Below are 28,000 nucleotides of genomic sequence, written 5' to 3'. Positions count from 1 at the left end.
CACAATTGGATGGAGGTGAAATCCATGAACAACAGCGTAGTTGTGTTTGCAATCCCAGTTGGTCAAAATTAATCCAGAGTCCTCCACTCCGGCACCTCTCTTAATCGTATTTTGGCCCGCAATACCCCACAATTTTTTAATCAGCGTGACGTAGCATTCTTAACAGGGATTCTTGACAGCAAGGAGGGCGCTGTTTTTCCAACGAAATAAATGCAAGGTATGCTCCTAAGAGGTGCAAAATGTACTTTTCCTTGTATTGTGGCCAAAAAAAAATTTAATTCTAAATACTTGTACATTCTTTGAGGCATACCTTGTTCCTAAGGTATGCCCCAAAGGGTGTGAAACTTAATTTTTCAGCGTGTAGCAAGCCTGCACTTAAACTCTTCTAATTGTGGAATACTAATTACTAACCAGCCAGCTCATTTCATTTTTATTTCTTTAAAGACCCCCGAAAGAGTATTACATAAGGGGTGGGTTAACATACAATAAGTTGCGTTGTCACAATGATCAATGTGAAGATACATTTGAAATGCTATGCATGAAGCTTGATGGGCAGGTGATTGTGGCGACATCATGGGAAAGGCCGTTCCAGTCTTTAGCTGCTCTGAGAAAAAAAAAGAAGCAGAAACGTTTTAGTACGGACACATGGGCAAAAAACTTGTAGTGCATGGCCGGTGCGACGAGATATGTGAGCTCCGGGGATAATGTAAGGAGAGCGATGAAGGGGCGAGTGAAAAAACTTGTGAAATAGTGAGAGGGTTGCAATGCGTCGGTGATAAGACAAAGATGATAAGTTGCACTCGGCTTTGAGGGATGAAACACTGATGTCGTACGAGTACAAAGCATGAATGAATCTAGCTGCACGATTTTGAATGGTTTCTAGAGAATTTGTGAGACCAACTTCAGGCGGGTTCCAGATGGGAAATGCGTATTCTAACTTTGACCTGACTACTTACTGAAGCTTACTGTTTGAAAGTGACGCAAGGAAATGTGAGTGATTGCTGTAAAATATAAAATGTGGCTATGCTTTAAGTAAAAGTAGATCAGAGTGAAAAAAAAAGAAAAAAAGGCCACACAGCTTTTTGATAGTGCACAGTAAAAAAAAAAAGTCCTTGAAATTAACAGCAGGCAGTCGACACGGTATAAAGGATCAGCACCCTCGTACATGTTGTAAATAGGGGGCACCCTTTAGGGAGCTGTGGTGCTACCTTAGCCTAATATTCAGGCAGCGGCCACTCTGGCCTACGTAGCAATGACCACACGAGAAAAGAATGAGGTAAACCATGTTGCGCACGCAGGAAACAAATGGCATACTGTGATTATTGTTACATGTCGTCTGCCTCATAAATTTCTTGTCAGACACGCACACGCTTGACATGATCTGGGTCTTTTCACCACAGTTGTTTCACCTTAGTTTTGAGACCCTCATGAGCAAAAGGTAGTTTTTGTTTTTTTTGTTTTTGTAATGGTTATTTATCTTTGAGGTGACACTTGTTCATCAGCTGTTAGTTTGTTGTTCCACGCATGTGTTTCCCTGTTGCTGTTGCCTTTAGGTCTTCGATAAAACCTGGCCACTTTCTGTAAATAAACTTTACTTAGAAGTGAGCGCTCGGTTTGTCTAGTTCTTGTGTATTTTGTGTGTTTTGCGCTTCCAAGTACATTCATGGATAGTGCAGTCTTTGTAAAAGTCCAGTACCACAATGTTCAGCTGAGCTGTTTGTGCAGTTGTACACACACTAGTATATAGCAGGATAGTCAGCTGTGCTTTTGAATGAATGGATAGAATAACAGAAACATAAGATACTGAGCTTCTAATGAAGTTATCTGTCACGCATTTGGCTTGTTAAATTGTACTGTTACAACTATGAATCACCAGGGCTACGATAACAGAAGAGAAGTATATGTCCAAGCATAAAAAATAAAGTCACTGAAAAACTAGACCAATTCAATCAGAAACAACCTCAAGAATCACTTTATTCAACTAACACTCCTTTACAGAAAGAACTGCACTTAGTGCTCTCCAGGGCTGATAACATTGCTTTTTTATCAATATGTTCGGTGTTGCAATGCATAAACTTGAATACACTTGCAACAAATGTCCACCTGTACTTGCTACAATAAAAATTTCTCGTTTTTGCAGTTCCAATCAAAAAGAAATGTTTTACTCATAAACACATGTGAACTGTAAGTGATGCGCGAAATGGCGCTCGTATAGTTCAAATCTGAGCTCCTGTTTTGTACAGAGACACGTTTTTTTTTATGTATAAGTATTCACATTTTGTGCAGCGCCCATCCTATGCTAGTACAAAAGAAAGGGGCAGAGCTGTGCGACCCTTTGATGAAATAATCACTTCCTCTTTGTAAGCACAGGGAAAACACACAGCACTAATTGTTTAATCAACGACAAAGCAAACGATGCTCGCGGGGTAGAGTGTTCATTGCACACAGTCTTTTTCATCACACGAAAAACAATCTTCGTCGTCGTTGGCTGGGGCAGCACCCTCGCGCACATCACGACTGCACGCACTGCACTGAGTGCTGAGTGTCCATATCATCATCGTCGTCACTGTTGTCACTGTCGGTGCTGCTGTCGGCGCCTCCGCCTCTGTCGCTGCGCGCCTTCAAAGGTTCAAAAAGAGAATGTTATGTTGCTGAAAGAGAAACAGCAAGTGCAAAATGTGTAACCACCTAAGTGTGAGAAAACATCTTTTATAATACCGGTGTCAAACCGGCACTTTAAATCGTGATCAGGGCCAATCAGGGTTAGGCTCAATCCGGATCGTTTGCTGCTACGCGGTCGCTTTCAACTGCGATCAGGCCTGACCGGGATCAACACGATTGCAACGTTGCCCTCAGGTCACGATTTGGCTGATGTATGTGGTAAACTCGATCCGGATGCGTTTGGAGCGTGTAGCAGTGACCATTGTTGATCACGATCAATTAATCCAGTGCAGATCAGCCCTGTCGCGATCAGAAAGTGCCTGTGTGACATTGACATAACACTTTCACTTTCAAAACATTAATAGGGAACGAAGGAGACAAAATGATTTTTCTTGTGTTCGTAAATTATTTATTCACAATACCAAATGCACCACCCTTACTGCAAGAAGACGCTTGGCAAACAAGAAAACACATGAAAAAAAAAAAAAAAACAGGTGGCGGTGCCTTGAGGTTCAAGCACCAACTTGCTGTGGTGTCATACATTCTGACGACATATGCTAGATCCCACATAATCTTTTAATTAAAGATAAAAATTAATTGCAATGCCACGAGGGAGGCAGAGACCTAGCACATGCAAGTTTCCAGAAAATTTAATGAGCCGTTGTGCCACATAGCAACAACAACAACAAAAAAGCTCCTTAAAATATGTGATGTTACAATCGCATTCAAGGCTGAAGTGCGGGAATGAAATTCAATATTGAAGCTGACTTTCATTTCCCTTTCCAAGAGTGAGCCTATGATGGCAATATTAACAACAATACAGTTCTCATAGATGTTTATCAGTCTAAATTGAATTAGTGTTCCAATTTAGTGATCCACTAGCAATGAAAAGAGGTGGCCTAGACAACTGCATTAACAGCAAGCCTAACTGAGAACTCGTGCATACCTGCTTTCATGATAGTTTAGTTCAACGTCCTGCTTCTAGCTCAAGAGCTTTAAGGAAAGGCAACCACATGTCAGGAAGAGTCGAAAACAGCTAATCGTTTTGAATTTACGCTGAGAAGGTCCCATAACAGTTTTTCGACTCTACAAATTTCCTCTCACGATGCCTGTAAAGTTCAGATTCTTAGAGCCCCATGTAGACTGCACTGTACATGGAATTCATGCCTTCATGATCCACAGGTGTGATGCAGGAAAGCCTCTAATCTGTCCCCCAGAATGCCCTCAGTATGGCGCTGTGAAGCTTCATATACAGTTAAAACTAGGGCTGTGCGAATATTTGAACTTTGCAATATTTTTCTAATAGTGTCTGCTATTTGATACGATTCGCACTGGACTTTGACTATTTGAAGTATTCGAACTTCTGCAGGATAAATACAGTCAACATCCAGATTTTTTAGACTTTCTAGGGACCATGAAAATGCCCGAAAAAACGAATTCATACTTTTTACTTCACTCAAGTGGTCAAATCGCTACAGCCACGTCCGAAATAGCTTCAATGCCTCCCAGTACACTTATCCGGCATTTTGGTGCGCACCCAGGCTCTCATGAATACATTCGGTACCTGCGGCGAACCCCGCTTAACGATGTGCCAACCGCCAATTGCAAATTCACGTGTCATGATGAGCGCCGCTGATACCAGCAAAGTGCGGAATAGATTACGGCTCTCTCGCATGGAGCATTTGGAAACGATGACGCGGAACGCAAAAAACTGTGGCGGAAGAGCAGACACCTCGTCCAGCTTTCCCCGATGTGCACATGCATCGCTGAATATCCACCGATACACGACATTTGTTACTGCGTGAAGCCGATAATTTCTAGTTGTGTGCAGCACATCGCCACTTAAGCTGACGCAGTCACTGCTGAGGCACCTGCTGTACCGTACGCACACGTTTGTCATGAAAGTGGTCTTGATGCCCACTCTGTTCTTGACCGCACACAGGTGCGGCATGGCGAGCTGCTTTCGTTTGTGAAGGCAACGCGTCTGTGCGGCGCACTCAGCAGTCTCACACAAATAGGCAGCATGAACGGTGACGCGGCGTGTTTGGGTTATACGCACACCACTGTGCTAGGCCACATACACTAATAAGCAGTTAGCTGAAGATGCTTATCATAAGAGTTGGGCGCGTTTACCACCTGCCACAATCACGCCTCAAAGCAGTTCCGGTGCTTATCCATAAGGACATCGCCGCACTGCGCGTTGGTGCAGTGTGGCGATTTTCCATATGCTTCACCCCATCACACTGTGGCATTGCGGCAAAGCTGCCTTTCGAACTATGCTACGGCCACAAACAGATTGACTCACAAAATTGCTGGTTCGAACCTATGAGATGGTAGACGCGGCAGAGGTGGGGGCTTTAATTCATGCTTTTAGGATATGAAATCTGGCAGAAAGTCTGAAAAATCGAACGCCGAAGAGTTTTAGCATCTGAAATTTCAGGTGTTCTTGTACACTGATGTCCATGAGGCAGATTAGGAACTTCGGACTCAACGGGAGTGTGCCATTATCTGCCACATAAGCTGGGCCTTCAAAGAGGTTGAAGGAGGAGGAGAGGTTGGAGGAAATAGCGTCTTTTCCTTTCGCATGTAACGTGTTATCGACACCACATTGGTTGTACCAAATCATGTAAATAAATACAATTCGGCCTCTGCACTGCCTCATTCTTGAGAGTCTTATCAAGAATGAGGCAAACTAGGAAACATCGCCCCACTAGCGTTTCACCAACCTAGCCAAAAGGAACACTTTCATGCTGCCATCTTATAGGAATATGCTTAGGAATCTTCTGCAACTTTTTTTTTTCTGTAATTTCACTTCGAAGTATTAAAAAAATATTCGACAACTATTCGAAAAATATTTGATTCGATTCACACTCACATCTTAATATTCGATTCGCTTCGCACTCAAAACTTTGCTATTCGCACAGCTTTAGTTAAAACTTCATCTAACGAAACCCGGTTTTACGAGTTCTTGATCTAACAAAGAAATTTCTATTCCTTGGCAAATACCCATAGGGTTCAGTGTCGCCATAAACCCAAATTAATGAACTAAATTGGCCAGCTAACCCGATTTAACAATGTTTTTCCTGAAATAACTGAGTGAAAAAGCGGTGATTTCATTCTAATTTTGACCGTGGCAGGTTTTTCTTCAAGCGTGCACTCTAAATCTATCGAGGTAAAGTATCTAGTTGCCACAGGTATGACCCTAGCTTTGCTTTGATGAGGCTGCAAACCGCGCCGATGCATGGACTCAGCAGCCGGTAGCGTTATTACGTACCGGATGGTGCTAGAGGCGGCAGTGGTTGCTTTGGTTATTTCATGGTTTATGCAATGGATAGCAATGATCATCGCTTCCCATCTGTCTCTCGGCCTGCTCGCACTGTCACTGCATTCATTCTCTGCATCATCGTATACCAGTAGGCGGTCATAACTCGACGTGACTATCTACCTGGCCTGGATTGCCCACACATGGTGTCCCTTATGCCTGTGTTGCCCTCACAAACTTTTCAGAAGTGCAGGAATGGGTTGCCGACAGAAACAATGCTGTGGTAGCTTTTGGGTGCCGCTAGGTTACAATTTAAAAATTTTTAAGGACAGAAAAATCCCTTTCTTGATTTTACAAAATTCCCAATTTAATGAAATAATTTGGGCATCCTCATCACTTGGGTAAATCAAGTTTCAAAAACTGTCGACACATTCATATTCAGATCTGTTTCGGTGTGCGAAGTTCTCGCTCCTATTTGATACAAAGAGGTTCCACTGAATAAAACCGTAAACGGTTTATTCTGGTGCATTGAGCCACATCTCATTTTTCTGCTTTACTCCATTCCCTGCCATGGACACCACAGCAGCCTCAATTAGTTTAACGGTAATTTTTAATTCACACTTTCATTAAGCACACGAGTGTTTTAGTATTCCATTCGCATTGAAACTGTTGCTGCAAACTGAACCCAAAAGTGTGACATATCGTCTTGTATCCTATAAGACGCAGCATAAGTTCAACTGCATCCTTAGATGCGCATGCAAGAGCAAAAAGCTAACAGAAGTCAAAAGGCAGCAACGCTTGGTCTGCTCATCCCTCAAGTTTCAATCATTGGTCACTGCCCTGGCAAAAATAACAAAACGGGGCTAACAGTGCGAATCCCATTCCCTCCTGCTTATTAACAAGAAAATGCCTTACTCGACTCTGGGCTGAGCGATGCAGCTGCTGCATGAGGTACCACAGCATTTGACTGTCAATCGCTTCATGCCCTTCACGTTTCCTCTCCTCTTCTCGCTCTTTCATGTTTTTGCACACCCTCTGAAAGTGAAGACGGACAAAAGACATTCTCAAATGATTACGTCAAAATTGTCAAAGCATGTGATGGCAAAGCATATGATGATTACGGTCCGCTATAGCTATTTAAGTATTGCGATGTTATTTACAATCAATGCATAGAGTTACACCATAATCGCAATGCGCAATAGGAAAAAGTGCCTTAGATTTCAATCTGAGCATCAAAATTTAATGCAAGTTCTTTCTGTATGTGCAAGTATTTACTACTTGAATCTAATGAGCCTCTGAATATAATCCGAGCCCATAATTTTCATAAGTTGAAAATAAAAATGCACCTGAATTTAATGCTACTGGATTTTTAAAAGAAAACTGGCATGACCCTATGTTCCTGATCATAAAAAAAAAAGAAAAGAATAGAGAGATAGAGACAAGCACAACTTGCCCTCACAGAATGGGAAATCTATTTGTCTGGCATTTCCTTTCTTCTTGTGATACACCTTTTAAGCTTTAAAATCACTTCTGAATAGGCCTCAATCATGTGCCAATTCAAAAGTCGTTACTTTGTGAAGCTCAGCCTACTTGAAGTCGCTTAGAAAATGTACTTTGTAGCTGTCACAGTTAACTCAGGCTGCAAGTACGGCTAAATAAGGACGAAATTCACTGTTGAAAGTGCACAGAGGCCATGCATACACACGTGGGAATCTATGGTGTTGCAGACGTACTTCACTTGTTCGACAACACATGCCTGTAAAATGCTGGGCATCGCTTTTCTGTTTGCATTGACAATAAAGAAATGCCAAAGTTCCATGCCCTTGAATATCAAGCTAGTACAGACATTGATAGCATAATTTTGTTCCTAAATGTTTACTAGGTGTTGAATGTTTAAAAGAAAATGTTTCCATTGGCGTTATTAGAGCAGATCCTGGCACATGATGCGAACCTATAGCTTCATTACACAGTACTAGACTTGTGTGAATATTCGAGCACTTCGAATATTCGAACGCATATTGTAATATTCAAATTCGCTTCGATTTGAATTTAATTTATTGGAAATTTCAAAGTATTCGAAATGAATGAATAGGTGTGTATTAGTCCGCAAGTAACCCCCCTGTAAAGCTGGTTTCACTACAGTGGAGGGTTGCTATACCGTGAACACACCTGTCCAGGGGAAATCCACACTGCTGCGAAATCCCACTTCAAGGTTAAATGAACATATTGCCCTCACATTGATTCATCATTTTTTTAAATTAAAAAGCTTGTTATACCGGCTTATGTGCTCTAAGTATAGTAAATTTTAAAACCTAACATATTTTACCGGTTATCACTTGCATTCTACCGAAAGTCAAATCCTGCTACCATTCAATGTCGCTTCCGCTTCCTTTTAACAAAAAAGAACGACATTTGCACATGCCTTGTTTTAATTTAAAAAAATATTGTGCAGGTTAGTTCGGTTATGACAAACATGCTCATTTTCTTTATAATATATGATATATACTATATGAATTCGATTTGAAATTATTCGACCAAATCACTACTCGCTTCGCACTCACTTCAAACCTAAAATTTACTATTCGCACAAGCTTACACAGTACATTCAATTGCACGTGAAGTCTGTGTGGTGCACGAAGGTCTGGTAGGTGACTGATTGGTGCACACACATCCTGATGCCGCAATATGGCTACGAGAGACGCCGTTGCGAAAAGCTTTTGCTTTCATCCTGATCAAAACCTTTCAACTGCAACTGGGAGTTGAAATCATGACCTTGTTATGAGAGACAGAGTCACGTGATAACGATATAATGATAAGAGCCAAAGATGTGCAATTAGGGACACATGATAACCAATTCACGCACCGAAAGCAACTGATGAAGACTAAGATTGAAACTTGCACGGCAATAACAATGCGGGAGCTCACCATCTTCAGGTCTGACATGTCTGGAGGGTTCTCGCAGGAAGGCACCCATATTTTGACATCTTCATCAAGCCCACTCGTGGCCAGTATGGGGCAGCTAGGATGAGGTTCTAAGCAGTTCACCTACGAGGACAACATGGTGAGCTTAGTTGGCCATTGTAACATTAACGTACTCAAAAGAATGTTCATGCAATGATATGGTCAACATGTGCCAATAGGTACGGTCATTGGAAAATGCTTCGGAAAGAGGTCGCAGTATGTTTTAATGATTAAGAATTTGAGCAAGAGGTGACACCATCTAGCATAGAAAACAGATGGCGAAAACAAAGATTATATTCGGATAATGTTTCATGATGCATGAAGCACCATTTCTACCAAAAACATAGCTTCTGATGTGAGAAAGAGATGCAATGGCACAAAAAAAAAAAAATGATTTAGCCACCAAGAAAATGCGGCATGCCAGTCTGCACGACATTGCAATTTCTCTCTTATAAATGGTAAAATGTGGCCGACCATTGATACAATATTGCTTGGTTAACTGTTTGACATATTTCATCATCGAGGCCATATTGCAGCTTTGATAATTTTAGTGGCCTTTCACAAATCACTCACTACCTCTTCTGACAACTCTGTTGGTACTCACTAATAATGTGTGACACCTGCCATACGGCCCTTGGGCTCTATGCAGGCAGTCGTACCTGTTGATCTTGTCATGCAACCATTTTCCTGCAACATTATGACTACAGTAAAAGCTTGTAATTCGACCCCCGTTAATGTGGAAAATCGGATAATTTGGATGCGTTCTCTGGTCCCGGCAAGTATATGCATTGTTTAAGGGCCTTAAACTCTCGTTAATATGGTCATATTTGACCGCAACCCGGTTAATTCAGACCACCCATGGAGCTCACCAAGCGTGAAGCGTCATAAATGTGCGATGCAGAGGAGTCAAAACGGCGTTCGCGAACAACGAAAACGGGCCCAGGCCTTCAAAAAGGCGTGGTGGCCATCCACAATCTTACCACAATCGCGTTATTGGCAACCAAGGCTTCAGCGACTGCAGCAAACATGTTTCCTGTTCGACTTTAGTCGGTGAATGCGAACTACGTAGGAGCTATCTTTGATTGCGCCGATAGCGACTGGGGTCAAAGCTGTGACAAGCAGTAGTTTTGTTTTCGCTGCGTGCTTTCAGAGCTGCGTAGTCGTCATTAATGATTACGCATTAGCGAGCCAGGATATTCAGCTGCAGGTGCGCTGGTGCTCAGCAGTTTCGTTTCAACTCTGGGTGTAGACCACGGCCGTGCCTTCAGAACTGCATGGACGCTATATGATTGTGAATTAAACAAACACGGTTTTGTACACAGTGGATACGACATTCAGTAGCTTCGTTTTTACTTCGAGCAATGCGTGCATGATGTCACAAAACTCAAACATGGTGGAAGCTGTTGAAAACGAAGAGCTTCAGCCGTGGTCCGCATGCTGCCATAAAACTCATTTGCTACTCGTTTGAGGGACGAATGGTCAGTTGACGGCCATTTTCCCACCAAAAAAACTATCGTCACGAGTGCATGGTGATGGAGGTACGTAATAAGGAATGGGTTCAGAGCACGTTTCGGCTGAAGACACGGTGGTCTTGAGCCGCGGTCACATTGTGAACGAAGTTGCGAATGACGAAAATTGCTGCTTTTGCACTGCTCTTATGCAAAATAAGTACAGCTCAGACCACTTATAACGTAACCGCTTACAGTGCAGTACCGGCTATAATGCGGTTTTTTCTGACTCCCGTTTACTCTCCCATAGAACTCCATGTATACGCATACCGCTTATTGTGCAGACCCCCGAGATGAAAGACCGGTTATAATGCGGCTGCCGGAACATTCTCAGAGATGCGAGGGTGCGAGCGTGCTTCTCAGCGGAGATGCGCCGGCGGGGGAGAGAGCGGCGACGGCATTACAAAGGAGGAGGGGACGCGGAACGAACGAACAAGGAGCGGGGGGAGAAAAAAAAAGGGGGATGGCTGTGGGGGCAGCAGCCCGGCGCAGGTGCGTGGTGTGAGGAGGGGGAGCGGTTGCGCGGCCGACGGAGAAGCCTTTGCCCCCTTCGGCCGCTTGACATGCGCGCTTCGTCGTTGCTTCGTCGTAGAGCTCAGATATCGCGCGTGCAACCTTGATTTCACCGCAAGTAACAATGCTTTGAGACGCGATTGAGCTTTCGCCTTTGCCACCAACAGGCGGACTTACAAGCTTCAAAGACTCTTTCAGGATAGTTGCCGCGGCTGTTCTCCCGATCGCGAACCGAAACTTCGTTTCACGCGTGATGCCCTCGGTTTAGCTCGCGAGTACGATCCCTTCTACTCCCGATCTCAGTGTTGCCTAGGGCAAGCTTCTCGCGGTGGCATGCCAAGTTGCAACGCGCACGCTAGGCCTAACGAGCGCTTGCTGCCATGTCGGCGGCCGCGGACTACAGAAGTTGCGGTTTGGTGCCGAGTCAATGAAACATTTTGCAATTGTTGCATTTAGAAGGGGTGACTTACATTTTTTACGAAAACGCGGGCGTGCGTGTGAAACACTCGAGTGGTGGTTTGTGGTCGCCACCGTTTTCGACATCGCGGACGCGCAGTGTGTTACCGCGGCGACTTCCCGTGACGGCGCATTTTTTCCGCGTTCGTTATGTCGGCACCGCAGGTCCGCGAACGCTAACAGTTACACATTTTCAAATGTAAGCAGATGCAAACTTACGCCCCAGTCGCATGCCGCGATAGTCGGAATCGCGCGCCTGCCTGTTGGTCATGTTTTGTACACGTGCAACCTTTCAAAAAATGTTGTTTTGGTTATAGTGCGGTACCGCTTATAGTGCGGATATTCGCGACTCCGGTGACTTACGTTATAAGCGGTCTATGCTGTACTGCATTTTCATAATAATCAAGAATATGAAAATGCATTGATGTAATAGGCACTTATTCATTGTTTTCTTGATGCTTTTGATAAGTCAGCATTTGGTAAATTCGGACATTTTTTCCAATCCCGTGAAATTCGAATTAATGAGCTTTTACTGTATTAACTCTGACACCATTGTCGCTTTACATCCTTGAGCTCTAACAGTGCATACATAGAGTATCAGAAATGCAGCATATCAGGAGATTAGGTAACAACAGTGTCAGACAGCCTTAACTCATCCTACATTAATAAGTTGTTCTTTTGAATTATGTGCCCTGCTATTTTGTGTATTTCACCTTTTGCTCTTTCTATGGTCCTCTGCTGTTGAGCTCAACCCATTCTGGTTGCTACTGTGCTAAAGTTGCCACTTTTCAATAATGCGTGTGTAGAAATACCAAACAGCTGCCCAATGACATTTCAGTTGATAGTGCTCACATAACTCTCTTGCTTCAAACTGTAATGGAGCACAAGAAGTATTATCACCATGCCGAACTACTACATGCCAGCCCTTCCTCCTTCCTTTACCCATCTCTAATCCCCAGTGAAGCCTAGATATGACATTGCACCAGAGTGTCATAGCAGATGCCTCTCCACAAGAAACTGCCTGCTGCAATGGCCTTGAATGTACTCACCACGCCTTCTTCGTCGCCATGCATGGAGTGGATAATGTGCTCGCTCTCCTTGTCCCAAAGGTAGATGTAGCCACAGTCGCTTCCACTGACAACATATTCACTCCGAAGGCCCATGTAGTTGACGCCTTTCACTGTTGGCGAGAACATTTGCTGAGCAATATTTTTCAAGTTATAAAAATGCTACCGAATGTTTCTTGCACATGAAAGGATCGCACCCTAAAGTTTTGTCGCGTTTTCGTTTGAAAATAAATTGGGTTTCGTTTGAAATAAATCGGCCTTAGCGACATCATAGCAATACTTCTGAACAGTGAAATTCGCTGACATCGCAAAGAGATGAGGTTAGGAATGAAGACGTTCCTCAAAGTTCTGTAAATATTTCTGGCTGCACTGGCATGTGGCAGCTACAGTGACTGCAGGAATGGAGTGAGCCAATGTATCTTGTTGTTAATTATGAACACAACTCCTGGTTATAGAGAGAAGAACTGACTTGTAAAAATAAGTGCAGCAGAGCCTGGAAGTGGATAAAATGCAAATCTTTGTCACATAAAAAGTGTGTACTACATCAAAATTTCACCACAATTTTATACAACAGGGCTGATAGTTACACAGAAGAAGGTTGTACCAAACAAAGAAGCGAGCCCTAAAAAATTCCCTTCCTTCATTCATACAGCATGGCATCCAGGAGTACAAGAATGGCCTTTTGGGGCATTGCGGGCGGTCAGAACGGCACTGACCCGATCCTATTATCTAACTGACATCCACAATTTATCAATTTAAAAAATGTGCATTGCATTTTAAGCTTTCTCCTGGCATTTCTCCTGACTGTCCTTCAAAGGCTCACTCTCTTCTACTACCTAGTACAGCATAAAATGGGAACTTTTAAGTATGGCATTTTCAGCATTAGGAAACAAAAATCACACATACAAAAGAATGAAACAGAGAACGAACAAAGGAATTCAAGCAGGATGTGCTGAAAGACACATAGGTGTGCTCTTTGTAACTCCTGAATAGAGGAAAAAAAACTCACCAGTCTGGCTGTTTCTGTGGCCTTTGTATCTGTGCACAAATTCAGCTCCATCAGAATGTTTAGAGTTGAAAATGTAAATGTCCTCATCATTGTACGAAGCCAATATCTCTGTAACAAAAAATGGCGCAAGTGAGCTAAGTGCACCATAATGTATGACAAAGGATGCATACGCACCAGGGAAAAAAAAAAAAGAAACTTCCACAGTTCCGTTTACTTCTTTCATACGACTTTATATGGGAATGCTTTAATCCTTCAGGCATTCCTCCTATTCCTAACACCATCCCTTCCATTTTGGAGACCACACTTATCAGCCAAAATCCGCAGGAACAGCAACCAGTGGGCCAACGGGCTCGTGGAATTGCACTACTATAGGCTATGAAACCCTAGATCAACGGCCCCACTCGAGGAAGAATACCCAAATATTTGTTAATAAAAGTTTATTTCCTCTCTCCACTGATGTATGTGTATGCTAACTGAAACATTTCATACATCACAGACATTTAAAAAGTGTAAGGCAATTGTCACACCTTTCATAAGTCTTTGAAATCTGACTTTTCACTGCCTGGAGTCACAGTGATAGGTTGGCCCAAGCTGCTTCACTGAAGCATAGGGTGCCGCTAAAACCTCAGTTTGGAGCAGGAACTCTAGGAGCAGTTGCAGTCCCACATCTTTAAGTGCACATATTTTGGTTTCGCTAGAGCACTAGTGCCATGCTTACTAACGACAATGAATATATACCTATGCACACATAAATGCTTACTTCGAATACAGTCGAGCCCACATATAACGGCCCCACTTCAAACGAACTTTCGCGTAAAACGAATGATACCCACTTGACCATGGAACTATACATTATTTCAGTGGCACAAAATCGCACTTGGCGACGGGCAGTCGCCACACGCGTGCGATTTCGCGATCCGTCCCGTGTGACAGCCGTTTTCCCCCTTCCGCACGCGTGCATGCGCACTGAGCGGGAATAGGCCCTAAATTTTCTGACACGCAAACAGCCGGTGCCACAATGTGATTCTCTGACCTCTGCGCATGCAGACCACTCTCCCAAGTTTTCTTACGCGGTGTTGCGCGTTTCATGGACCTATCAAGCAAGCTACCTGAACTACCCTCCTCTTTATTGCAACTCCTTTGCCTGTCTCCACCGCTCCATGACGGCTTGAATTCAGAAGTTTCTTATTCTGGCTAGAAACGGGCCCAGAGCAGTTCCGTGGAAGCCTGCCGCGCTAACAGTTGGCATGAAGCGAAAAGCGCTGGACATTGCTACCAAGCGAGCCATTCTAGCCGAGCTCTCTCAAGGTGCTAAAAACTGCGAGTTGGTTAAGAAGTACGGCGTGTGCAAGTCAACCATATCGGCGATACTAAAAAACAAGGACAAGATAATCAGTGCCGACGCCAACTCGACGGATAGGAAGCGTCTGCGGAGGGCCACCTATGCGGACGTGGAGGACACACTATTGAAATGGTTCGTTGACGCGCGGGCTCGGAACATTCTGGTAAGTGGTCCTATGAGGCTGGCCAAAGTGAAAGATTTCACATTCCTGTTGGACTTTCCAGACTTCTGCCCAGGAAATGGCTGGCTACATCGGTTCAACGTGCGCCATGGCATTGTTTTCAAATCAATTGTCGGTGAGGCGGCCTCGGCAATCGCTGAAGACGTTGACTCGTGGCTTGAAACAAATTGAGATACCAGTTTAAGCTATGCGGAGCAAGACGTCTATAACGTAGACGAAACTGCATTATTCTATCAGATGCTGCCAGGAAAAACACACATCATGAAAGGCAACACGTGCGCTGGCAGCAAACACAGTAAAGTGCGTGTCACAGTACTTTTGTGTACTAATATGGATGGCAGCGACCGGCGCGTGCCCTTTGTAATCGGGAAGTCAAAGAAGCCGCGCTGCTTTCTGGGCTATGTGCCTGTGCGTTACGGGCATAATGCTAAAGCATTACAGAGTGGCTGAGGGAGCTTGACTGCGACATGCACAAGCAAGGCAGGCACGTGCTGCACGTGGTCGACAACTGCTCCGCGCACCACGTACAAGCATCTCTGACGGCAGTGACCCTGCATTTCTTGCCGCCCAACACAACATCGAAAGTGCAACCGCTTGACTTGTGGATAATCTGCGTGTTTAAGACTTATTATAAGGGCTGCGTTGTGGAGTGCTTGCTCATAGCTGTTGACTGCCCGGCAGCCAACCTGCCGCTTCGCGTGTCCCTGTATTCGGCTGTGGTGATGGTGAAGGCTTTGTGGGCAGAGGTGACGGCTACATGCGTGCAGAACTGTTTCCGCAAGGCCAGCTTCGTCGACGTCGGACCCGATGCCGAGCCTGAAGCTCCCAAAGAGGACCACTCCGGCAGCGATTTGTGGCAGCATGTCATTGACTTCCGACATGAGAGGACAGGACATCTGCTGGGATGATTTCATTATGGCTGATGATGATGCCGACATTGTGGAACTGTGCACGGATGAGGGCATTGTGAACGAAGTGCACGGGCAAGAGCGATTTGGAGGAATCAGATGACAACGACAACGACGACGACGAAACTTTGGAGCCAGCGTCCACAGGCGTACCTGTGGCAATTGGCTACATAAATAGCCTCAGGCAGCTTGTCTATGTCAAAGGCCTCAGCGAGGAGCACGCTGCCGCCATAGTCCCTCAATACTTTTTACTGGTCACGAAACTTCCCCGTCACTCTATGGGAGAGCTTTGTGTGCCGCCAACTTTGACCGCGGGGCGGCGCCACCAGTGTTAGGGGGGCACCCGCGGCACTCGTCGAAGCAGTCGGCGAGGCGACGGCGTGGTGTGTTTGCTTTTGTGTGTCGTGCTGTATCGCGTATGTGCGGTGCTTTCTGTGCGTCTTATCATATTCAAACGTGACGAATACTTAGCGGCAACGTGACGAACGACGCAGAAGACATCCTGCGTGCCGCACGGTCGCTCCGGCGAACAAGGCGCTCGTCAAGGCCAGCGCGGCGACGGCGTGCTGTGTTCGCTTTGTTTGCGTCGTTTGATCGCGTGTGTGCAGTGCTGTGTGTGCCTGTGACCATTTTCGTATGCGACAAATAGTTAGCGGCAGCTTCACGAACGATGACAAAGACATGCTGTGTGCCGCACTGTCGCTCCGGCTATAGGAACCGCTGAAAAAGTATCGTTGTTTGTGTTCTTCAGCGACCCCGAAAGCCGCGAGCAGTGGAGGCGGGCGATACCACGTGAAGAAACGGGCACATTCTCGTTCAGTTCACCAAACGTTCGAGCATGCGAAAAACATTTCTATAACGAGGACATTATTCGCGAAGACGAATGCGTTATAGAAGAGGTTACCGCGCGAAAGAGTGAAGCTGAGGACCGGCGCTTTACCTCGATTATTTGAATGTCTCCCGGCTTACCGTATTTGCACGAATATAACGCGAGTTTTTTTTCCAAAAATTTGCGAGTTAGATAGGCGCCTCGCGTTATATTCGGGTTCGTGACAAAAAATAACACAAATATAGCGCGAAATTTTTTCGAGCTTTTTTTTTTGTTTAAAAATCTTCGTCCCTGTAGCGTGCGCCGCACGTTCCAGGGACTTGGCGGGTTCGTCGCACCATATAGCACATTTTATTCCTACTTGCGCCTCCGGTGACCGCGCGCGGGAAGGCACCGTGTCGCCGACGCCTGCCTGGCGTCTCGGAACACCGCCGCTCAGTACGGAAACCTCGTGCGTATCGCAGTCGACGCACGCGCCACTACGGTATGCTGCGGCGATCGCATTGTGCCGCTAGCGCTGCTAGCGCTATGGGAGCCACAGTGGCAACACGTGGATAACAATCATTTCGGAATAACTTCGCCTCCTTACGCCTCGCGCTCGCTCGTCGCTGTGTTCGGAACGCACTTTCTTCCGCATTGCCTGTCATAATGAACAAGCGGACTCAATATACTGCCGCGTTTAAAAAACAGGCGATCCTGCTGGCCGAAGAGAGGGGAAATTCGAGTGCGGCGCGGCATCTCGGAGTGACGGAGTCAACCGTTCGAGGTTGGAGGAAGTGCCGTGACCGCATCTTCCAAGCTGCACCGACTCACAAGGCGTTCCGTGGGCCCAAGACCGGCCGTTTCCCGAAAATTGAAGAGGACTTAGCAGAATTCGTGCGCCAACGTCGCGGCCATTTTCTGCCTGTCAATGCCGAACTCGTGCAGATCAAGGCAAGGGAGCTTGGACGTGAGGCCGGCGTGCCCCGTGACACCTTTAAGGCCAGTCGCTCGTGAGTGCAGAAGTTCATGCGTCGTGCGGGATTCTCGCTTCGCCGAAGGACTTCGATTTGCCAGAAGCTTCCGGCGGAGTACGAAGAGAACCTAATTGAGTTTCAGCGGTATGTAATTAAGATGAGGAGGGAGAAGCAGTACCCCGTAGGCCAGATCGGAAACGCGGATGAGACGCCAATCTTTTTGGACATTCCGGCTGGCTACGTGATTGACGAACTCGGCACCAAGGAGGTACGCGCCCGCACAACGGGCAACGAGAAGACTCGGGTGACGGTGATGCTGGCATGCACGGCGGACGGCCGCAAGCTGCCGCCTTTTCTCATATTTAAAAGAAAGACTCTCCCAAAGAACGAGACATTCCCGCCCGGATGTACGTCAGGTGCAACGAGAAGGGCTGGATGGACAGTACCATGATGAAAGAGTGGATCCGTGTTGTGTGGGGAAGACGTCCGGGTGCGCTCCTCAACACTCCAGCTATGCTTGCGCTAGACGCATTTAGAGGCCACTTGACCGATGAGGTCAAAGAAGCGCTCCGCAAGTCTAACACCGACCTTGTTGTCATTCCCGGAGGAATGACTTCGCAGCTCCAGCCACTGGATGTCTGCATAAACAAGCCCTTCAAGGATCTCGTACGACGGGAATACGAGCAGTGGCTGGAGGCTAGCAATCGCCAACTGACTCCATCAGGTCGCATGAAGCGAGCGTCAGTGAGCGAGGTCGCTCGTTGGATTCATAATGCTTGGGAGGCCCTGCCGTCGGCAATAGTGTCACGGGCATTCCTGAAGTGCTGCCTCTCGAACAGCCTGGACGGCACGGACGACGATGCGGTTTTTGCCGACAGCGACAAAGACTCGAGCAGCGAGGAAGAGTAATCAGGCGAGCTAGTGGTTCTAGCATTTCCGACGGATGTAAATGTAAATAAAGCCCTGCGCGCGACCACTTTTTGACTGCTGTTTACAGTTGCATCACTTCGCGTTATAATCGTAATAAACTTTTTTTTTTTTTCGTCCAGGCCGATAGTACCCCCCTCGCGTTATATTCGCGGTCGCGTTATTTACGTGCAAATACGGTACTTGGCCAAAAAGAAGCCGGCACCTCGGCAGTTGCCTCACAGGCGGCCGGTCAAGCGTCGTTGGGAGTCTTCGGAGGATTCCACTGGGGAAAATGCTGTGCAGAGGATCCGCGTGGACGTCTCCGACGAATTGGATGCAGTAAATCATGGTAAATATTGCAGTTTTACGCGGCTTGCTCTTCTGTGTTCTTCGGCACGCTGATTATAACGCAAGTTGAGCAAACATGATGGATTTCGTAAACCTTTGTGTTTTTCCCCTTGTTCTGCAGTATGCCGACGGTAAACAAGGCTGAGGACAAAGCTTGCAAAACAGAGGAGGCTGTGTGCAGCGCTTCGGAACAGTTGTTTGTGCTGCTAAGTTCTTCACTGTTTGCCTTCAGTTTCTGCTTTCAAAATAAAATGATTATAGCCGGCAATTTACTGTTTGTTATGAATATATAGAATAAATGAAGCCCACTGGCTTTCACCTTCTAATAAGGTGCTAAAAGGATTGAATATTTCCTCTAGATCAAACAGCTGCACAAGACCCTTGTTCAACTTTCGTCCAAGTGAAAGAAGCTGCTGTAGAGCATGGCTGGGAAAATACATTATAAAATCGCTTGGCACTTCGCAGAGTGCAAGGGTCCTTAGGCATTTTGCAAGAAAGAAAAAAAAAAGAAACTACGCCATGTGGCTCTGCAATGTGCCTGTAAATCTAAGTACACATGTTTTTGCGCCTCATCTCCCTGGAATGCGAGCGCTTCAACAAGCATGTTTAGCAGCACACCTTAGCTGCTTAGCCACCGAGGCTGGTAAAAGAGCGTTATCAGAGTTGTCGCTCGTATTATTACAATATTGTTGTGATATTCACTTCAGAGTTTTGTACGTGCAGTCTGCCCGAGACAGAACTTAGCGACGCATGAGCCGTCTACAATTTTTTTCTCTAAAGTGGTATTTCCTACGCCGAGCGTAGGTGGCGCACGGAAATGTACCAGTAACGTTTAACTCGGTCATGTATATTCAGAGGAATTTAAGGTAAGTCTTTTTTCAAAGCATGGATAAATCGCCGGAGAAAGTATCATCGCGTAAGTTGCGCGCGTCAGTACGTTTTTTAATGAAGAGACGGGATTCACGCCCGTCGTACGTACGGCTGTGTTGGTCGCGGTTCTTCCGCTGACGTCGGCTACAGCCTCGTGGAAAATAAAAAGCGTCAAAAAGGCATGACCGAGCAGTCTTTGCTAAATCAGCGTGCAGGGCGTGGCTGCACGCCGATTTCGCCGCGATTGAAAGGAATAGAACACTGCCGCAACCGAACAGACATTTATGGCCGCTACGCGCAGATACGAGTACGCTGCCTATACGCGATGGGTGATCAGTATATAAAAAAGCCACGGAAATATGTCCGTGAAGCCACCAGACGAGTCGCCGCCGCGGAAACCTCTTGACGCACCAAAAAGCCGTTTAAGCGGCCGCGATGAAAGTCCCCTTGTCTGCGCTAACGCCCCTGGCGGGAGACTATGTCCCCATACCAAACTTGGCCCGAAGTTTCGTGACCATAAAAAAGTATTGAGGGACTATGCTGCCGCTTTAAATAAACTGGAGACCACCCTCATCGCATCTGCAATGTCGAAACAGACGTGCATTACGGAATTTTGTCAGCATATTTTTAAAGCTGTGTTTCATTTACTACGAACTTTGGGATACAACGAACAGATGCTGCATCACGCTCAGGTTCGTTGCAAACAGGCTCGACTGTATTTAAGAGTATGAAATTCCCTTATTGACTTTTCATGTCCCTCTGGACGGCCCCAACTTTTATTTGTGTCCTAGCCTCAGAGCTTTTCTTACAGTATCAAACTACTTTGCCAATACATATCATACTTATACATGATTCATATAGCTTTCCCAAAGTGCAATTGCTGTATAGATTTTTTACACTGTTCCCATGCGTCTATTTATAAGTTTACACGCATGCACAACAATATAACTGTCAAAATGCAAGAGAAGCCATACCAGAGCCATCGTAGTTGTAAACCAAACAGGAAACACTGGCTCGCACTTCACAGTTCATCTGCAAAAAAAATGACAAATATCAAAGAAATGGTATTCAATAATAACGCTCAGCTCCAAAAAAGACCCTAAAATTAAAGGGGCCCTGAAACATTTTTTGTAAGACATAAAATAATGTTGCCAATCTGCAGACGAGGTTCAATTGCAGATGTGAACCAGATATTATTGCTTGCACACAGCAGGGAAATTATAAGCTTGGGTAAAAAAAAAACAGTCAGATAATGCTTGCTCTCGCCTTCACATTATTGTCAGCAGCTATTAAAGTTAGCTGTACAGGTATCGGCTGATTTCATAATTGTGAGAACGTCCATGGTAATGCCAGTCCAGTCAAACCTTGATACAAAATAACCTATCTACAGTAGACTCTCGTTAAACGGAACCTCAAGGGACCAGGAAAATGTGTTCTGTTTAATGACAGAAGAACAGGGGTGCAGAATCTAAGTATGAAACCAATCATATTAGGGGCAGTTGTTCCGTTTAAGCAGCAGTTTCGTTTAGGTGATTTCCGTTTACTGAGAGTCCACTGTACTATGTTCTTAAGGGGGGACACTGCTCTTAAAATTTTTTTCTCATTTCTTGATCGATTTTGATGATACTTGGTGAGTTTATGTATATTTGTGCGCTGATTTCAAATATGCAATTACTTTTCTAGTATAGGCAGTGGTTCCTAAAATACAAAATATTTCATGTGCCTTTTGGGGAGGCAGATTTTTTTTTTCAACAAAGAGAGTTACAAAGTAAATCAGTGTATCACAATAACCTGTAATCAGAACTGAGTGCAATGAAACAAAAACTGATGTTCTAAGCTCATTAGAACAAAAGTTACAATATGTTGAACATTCACGAGTGCGTCAATTTCAAGCTGCGATTTCCTTCGCGAATGTTCAACATACCATAACTTTTGTTCTAATGGGCTTAGAACATCAGTTTTTGTTTCATTGCACTCAGTTCTGATTACAGGTTATTGTGATATGCTGATTTACTTTGTAACTCTCTCTGTTAAAGAAAAATCTTCCTCCCCAAAAGGCACATGAAATATATTGTATTTTAAAAACTACCGGTTATACTAGAAAAGTAATTGCATATTTGAAATCAGCACACGAATGTACATAAACTCACCAAGTATCATCAAAATCGATCAAGAAATGAGAAAAAAATTTTAAGAGCAGTGTCCCCCCTTAATTGCATTGTTTTCCTGGCTATTACATCTTTTCTTGTCCAGTCCTGGTATAGCTCCCATAAAATCTGATGCATTGCAAGCCCCACTGTCATGCTGCAACTGTGGAACTGTTCCCCTGTGATATGTCACGAACTGGCACTTCAGGCTAGCTTGAGTGGCTCATGGTGTGGAGGTGGGCGGCAATGTCAACTTTTTGCCAAGCTTGGCCTTGCTTGCCTATGAGATCAGCCATACAAAGTGGTGAAAGTGATGGCCACGACATGTTTTCGATTTCTGCCAGCAAAAGCATGGGCTTCGAGATGTACTTGACCTCCAGATATGATATCTATGAGGTGTCTCGGCCCTGAAATTGGTTTTGATGCATGTAGTCAGCAAAAGTAAGGGCTTTGAGGTCTGTTTCTGTTGCCCAGAGAGCCATTATGTTTCCATAGACTCATCATCACTGTCATTGATCGACATGCTTTCTGCTGCTCCCTCATGCTTGTGGTTCTGTCCATTGATAAGATAGTGGCTGAATGTGTTGGTACATACACATGAACTGACAAAGTTCATGGGGAGGTGGAGTAAGGGGCTCTATTCTGGGACAATCACATTCGGAAATACATTCACTTCTAGATGGCGGTCTGCTGTCTAAAGGTCACGCAAGTCTGGCACTGTGCCAACCATGTGTGACAGCAGGCCTGGAACGTCACCTCTTGGAGATGCCGACACATTGAGTGATGATCTCAAGAAAGTGAAAGTATCACTTAGTGTGATCACTTAATATAATTTAAAGCTTGTGCTGCCACAAGGAACATACAGAATTTCGTAAGATTCAGCAACGGTTTTTTTTTTCTGCTCACCAACCCGACACGTGTGCTACTGTACTGAGTCACGAATGGGGAAAGAGCAAAACATCACTTGTAGTTGCTTACATGAAACTGTGATGTCCGATTGCAGCTGCTCTGGGAAGACAAGCAAGTCTGGATTACTGAATTTTTTATATTAAGGGGAGATGTGGGTCTTAAAAAATGGTTTTTTAAAAGTTGGGTGAATGGCATGAAATTTAATACACTTCTGCAGCTTTTTCTGCAGATTCAAAATGTCTAAGTAGATTTTTAATAGCTGCATTAGAACAATAGATATGCAATTTCTAACACATATTTAAGCATATTTCTTACGGGGATTTTTGGCAACTTTGCTTTGTCAAACACAAAAACAAAGTATGTGGCAAGATTGCCAGGAAGCTGGTCTAGCCGGTGATGCTATTTATTTTCTTGTAATGTTGTTCACCAAATTATAATTCTCGATTATCAGAAATAGTACGCAGCAAAAAAATTTCACTCACATTTACATCTATTTATTTTGCATTCAAAGTTTGTTGAAGACAATCGGATTAGCATCACCGGCTAAACCAGCTCTCTGGCAGCCTTGCCACATACTTTGTTTCTGTGTTTGACAAAGCAAAGTTGCCAAAAATTCCCGTAAGAAATATGCTTTTAGAGATTGCACATCTTTTGTACTAATGCAGCTACCAAAAATCTAATTAGAGATTTGGAATCTGCAGAAAAAATGGGATAAATTTGTTAAATTTCGTTCAGTTCACCCAGCTAATAAAAGAAATAAAAAAAAAGACCCGCATCTCCCCTTAAAATGAGTCGAATAAACAATAACTTAGTGTGATGATGGGCTACTAGTATTCCATTCCGCTGTCTCTGACAATGAAAATGGGATGATGATGAGCAAACTGCTAGCGTATGCTTAAAAACCACTGACCAAATGGTGAGGACAAAATTTCTTCATTGGATTAGAATCTTCTCTTGTGAGTCTCCGATCGTAAACTCTGAAAGGATAAAGGGTTACAATTCATCACCAAGTCATAAACTATTGGAAAGCATGGACTTCTATCCAAGACCGGAAGAAACAAGAGCAGTAGTGTCAAGTGGTCTGTTGACACGAACACTACATGCGTACCTGACGTAGTGGTCTCGACCTCCAACGGCGTACTCATTTGGATTGGCTGGGTTAATAAATATTGTGTAAAGGGGAACCTTCTTGTCGTTTTCCTTTACTAAGACTAGTCTGAAAAACAAAACAGGGAAAGCGATAATTAGTTAATGAGCAGTTAAGGTCAAATGCTGTGCAGCATCACATTTTATAGTAACCCCTTCCAGCCAGAATCTTGCTATAACGAAGTTGTACTTAAGACAAAAATAAGTTTCTTATATCCAATAGCCATAAAAATTCAAAGTGTCTCTTACTTACACTATCACTAAAACGACCCACAGGCAAAAGCCTATGAGTCACAAAGACTGAAATGTCATGCCAGAATCCGACAAACTGTTTGGCTTGTCACGCCACATTTCGTGCTTACCAAGTCTCCTCTGACATGGCACACTTCTTCGGCCTACCATGCAATCCACTAGGCGCTGGCTCAACGTCTTCTTTCACGCACCCTTTCTGCGATACTCGATAGTTGTCACTAGGCCGAGTAACATGAATGCTACAAAGACTTGTTGAATGCGCAGCTCGCGAGCTTCAAGCCACACATGAGAGGTCACATGATACTTTTCGTACTGTTATGTGCCCATACCGTGATGTCATTCAAGGCCCCTTTAAAGGGACACTAAACACAAATATTAAGTCAACGATGATTGCTGAAATAACGGTCCAGGAACCTCGTAGTGCTAGCTTTGTGCCAAGGAAGTGCTTATTTTGAAATAAAATCACATTTTAGTGGTCCGCCTCGCGTTAGCGCATTCAAATCACCCGCCTGAAAGCGGTGTTTCTCACGTCATTGCTGCCGTGCCCAATGTTTGCACACCTTTACTGCGCGGCGGCGTGCACTGGCGGCATGCGCCATTCAGGCATCCGGCAACATCACATGCATGCGGCATTTTGTCGAATTTTCTGTCACAGCGACTTTCACAAGCGCGCAAAACACACGCGGCAGTACACGATACCGAGACTACCACTGAGACGCGACCGCGTGAGCGAAGCAGGGTGCCGAGCGAAGCGTAGCTCAGCGAAAATGGAACCTTCAAACCACGCACGCCGTTCCCCATGGCAACGCCAAAGAGGTTCTTTTTTCCATGAATCAAATAGAAACAAATAAGCAGCATTTTATTACGTCTCTTGATGCAAGGAAGGTTCTTTTATTATTGCAGCTAGTTTGATTTCGAGTGACTAATTGTAGTCGGACTCTCTCACGTCATCGGGATCATTTCCAAAATATGCCACTCGTGGCGCTCATCGTGTGATACATTTAGCTTAAGGTGGCGGTTCCACTACCACCATCTTGCCAATAGTTCGAAAAACGACAACAGACGACGCCACTCATCCACGTTTGCAGAAAGCGAGAAAATTGCGCGCGCAAGTATGGTCAGCGTCGCCTCGCGCGTGTTTTATATGTTATATGTCGCGCTAGGTGATGGAAATCGGCCGACAAAAAGCAAGGAGCACAAACGCGGACGGCGTCTTTCACCTACAATCGGGGCCAACTGTTGGCGTCGTTTCAACGACATGACGATAGTGCCCCAGTTTGTAAGGACAAACGCTCGCTTCCTATTGCAGCCCTTAAGAAAGGACAGCGCAGCGTCTAAATACAATCGCTTGAGAACAAAAGAAAAAAAAACACGCAAACACACGCACACTGGTGCGTACAACAGCGTGCACTCACACACGCACACACACACGCTCTCACCCACACGCACGCGCTACGCTCTAACTGTGGGGATCCGAGGCGCGCCCGAAGCCACTGCGCGGGCATTTCGAATCCTTTCCCTCTCCCGTTCTCCCGTGAAGGCAAGTGGCGCCATTTTGCGCTACGCGCCGACACTCGTGGTGGCGCTGCGCGCGGTCGGAGAGCCGCGAAATTCGGCGACAGACGCGCGTGCAGGCCGGGACGAACTCTCTCTCTCCCCGGACGCCGCTGGGTAAGCACGCATTTTCCTTCCGGTCCAACGTCCCCTTTGGGAATCGCTGGGCTGTAGCCTGCCTGGGTGCCTCGGCATCTTTGCAGGCGTGTTTACCTCAGTGTTAGCTCCGGTTCGTACGTGAAGCCAAAGAGCGGTGCCTAGTGCTCGTGCGCGGTCGTACCACGCCGAGTCGCACTTGCCGGAGGCCCACGCGTACGGAGATTGCCCTAACCCTCGCGACCAGGCCCAGTGGTCATCGAGAGGGTGCGCAGCATAGCCGCGAGGGACCTTTTTCCCGAGCGGCGTGTCAAAGCTCGCCATTGCGAGCTGCGACGTGCTTCACGGAACCCCAGTTGGTGTATCGTCCGCGCGGGAGGCCCTTTGCTTCCCCGTGCCCGGGAGCGGACGTGTACAGTGTGTGTGTTGGGGTGCCGCAAAAGGCAAATAAAGTGTTTGTGTGTGTATGTTAGCTCGAACACTGTGTTTATGCTGCGCGGCGCTCAACGCCTTTGCTAGCTGAGCGCGTGCGGAGCGGTGTGCTAAACGTAAGCAGGCGACGGTAGACGCGGCCCTGTGGCTCGCTAAGCCTGAACCCGCGGTGGTCTTCGGCTCCGGTGAGCATCGAGGCTACCACACTGGCGCCCAACGCGGTATCAAAAGCTCATTAAGCCTTTGATTAGACTTAGTCGAGTCAGCACGCCTTTGCGTATCAGGCTCGCCGTGTTACCCGCGTTATGTCTGCTAGGCGTGAGTTTTGTCCGCTGTCGTTTTTAGCAGATACCGCTTTGCTCGAGAACAGGGCCAGTGCCCCCTTCGGGCAGAATCCAGCACCCTCCCCTGTCACAACCCCCGGTGGGGATGACGCGAGGCGCTATGTACCAGCTCCCAGTGGAGATGTAGCGTGTTGTTGGAACGGGGCCATTGCCCAACCCGAACAGTGCACACGGGCAAAATGGACCGCTACTGCTCCCTTTGGAATGCACGGCAGTTCCATGTCACATCGCTCCCAATCGGCTCCCAACGGAGCTTACGGAGCGCAGGTCGGAAACGCGGCCTCAGCCGTCACCGACTTTTGCCCGCTGGTTGCTATGCAAGCAAGCAGCCAAGCTCACTTCGAGCGCGCGTCTGTACCGCTAGCCGCAAGCGGCTTAGCCATTTCACGAGAGGCTGCCCCAAGCGGCGGCTGTGAACAACGACAGGCGCTCCCCGAGAGTGGCGCGACGCCGGCCGGTATCCCTTTTGAAACCGCGCCGCTTATCGAGCTCGGAGACAGTTCCCCACCGCTCGAACGCGCCGTTAACACACCGACAGCTTCCTTTGAAGCGGGTGCACAGACGCTGCTGCAAAATGCCGCCCAAATGATTCAGGCCCTCGCGGGGGCAGTCCAAACGCTTTCGGCTGTTCCGAAACGCACTCATCCCGCTGTCATGTTGGCCGTTCCGACCTACAGCGGGTACGGTGATCTGCAAAGTGCAAGAGATTACTTGGACTCCCTCACACGTTACCAGAGAGCCATGGGTCTGGACGATCAGGAGGTGCTCGGACGCGTCGTCCCAGCTGCACTGACTGACACGGCGGCGAGGTGGTATCGGCTTTCAGGCCACCGAGCAGCAACCCTCGATGAGTTCCGCGCGGCCTTCCTGCGCGAATTCTTACCCGCTGACTACGAGAGTAGGATGCGGCGCGAGCTCGAGCTCCGCACGCAAGCTCCTGATGAGTCGCTTCAGGAGTACGTACGCGCGATGGAAGACCTTTTCTCTATCGCTGAGCCCAGAGCTTCGAACGAGGAACGCGTCGAACGGGTGATTAGGCAGGCGCATCCGACCTTTTCGGCGTACCTGCGCGGCAGCCGCTTCCGAGATTTAGAGGAATTGGCCGCCGAGGCGAAGCGCATTCAAGGCGACATTCTCGCCGCGCGCGCCTATCGCCCGCCACCGCCAGCCAGCGTGGCCCTTGAACCGCGCTGCGCGTGGGGAGGGGCCGTGCCCTCTCCCCAACGGCAACAGCCCGCCGGAGCTGCCTTTGCGGCTCCCGCTAGAAGCGGGCACAGTTGGGAGCTGAGCGATCGCGCTCTAGATCCCTACGCGTACGCGAGGCGCGCAGCAGCCTGTGC

The 28,000-nt window shown here is 46.3% G+C and overlaps 1 protein-coding gene across 3 annotated transcripts in view; it reads right to left on the bottom strand.

Moving 5' to 3' along the window:
• Positions 1–2,378: 2,378 nt before the first annotated feature.
• LOC119394212 (DDB1- and CUL4-associated factor 8) overlaps positions 2,379–28,000 on the bottom strand; it is a 57,802-nt gene continuing 32,180 nt past the window's right edge. For 2 of the 3 annotated variants that reach the window (XM_037661486.2, XM_037661487.2), the window contains exons 7-14: positions 23,945–24,052; positions 23,747–23,813; positions 20,755–20,812; positions 13,438–13,545; positions 12,411–12,541; positions 8,849–8,968; positions 6,839–6,958; positions 2,379–2,619 (exon numbers count right to left, since the gene is read on the bottom strand). In XM_037661486.2, the coding sequence (XP_037517414.1) occupies positions 2,512–2,619; positions 6,839–6,958; positions 8,849–8,968; positions 12,411–12,541; positions 13,438–13,545; positions 20,755–20,812; positions 23,747–23,813; positions 23,945–24,052 (820 nt within the window). In that variant the 3' untranslated portion in view covers positions 2,379–2,511. Of the gene's footprint in view, positions 2,652–6,838; positions 6,959–8,848; positions 8,969–12,410; positions 12,542–13,437; positions 13,546–20,754; positions 20,813–23,746; positions 23,814–23,944; positions 24,053–28,000 lie in introns of all 3 variants that reach the window. The other variant, XM_037661488.2, reaches the window with a different exon arrangement.

This window comes from Rhipicephalus sanguineus, chromosome 5 (assembly GCF_013339695.2).
Source record: "Rhipicephalus sanguineus isolate Rsan-2018 chromosome 5, BIME_Rsan_1.4, whole genome shotgun sequence".
NCBI classification, from domain to species: Eukaryota; Metazoa; Arthropoda; class Arachnida; order Ixodida; family Ixodidae; genus Rhipicephalus; species Rhipicephalus sanguineus.
The sequence above is the reverse complement of the archived record's forward strand: the minus strand, read 5'-3'. Positions and strand labels throughout refer to the sequence as shown.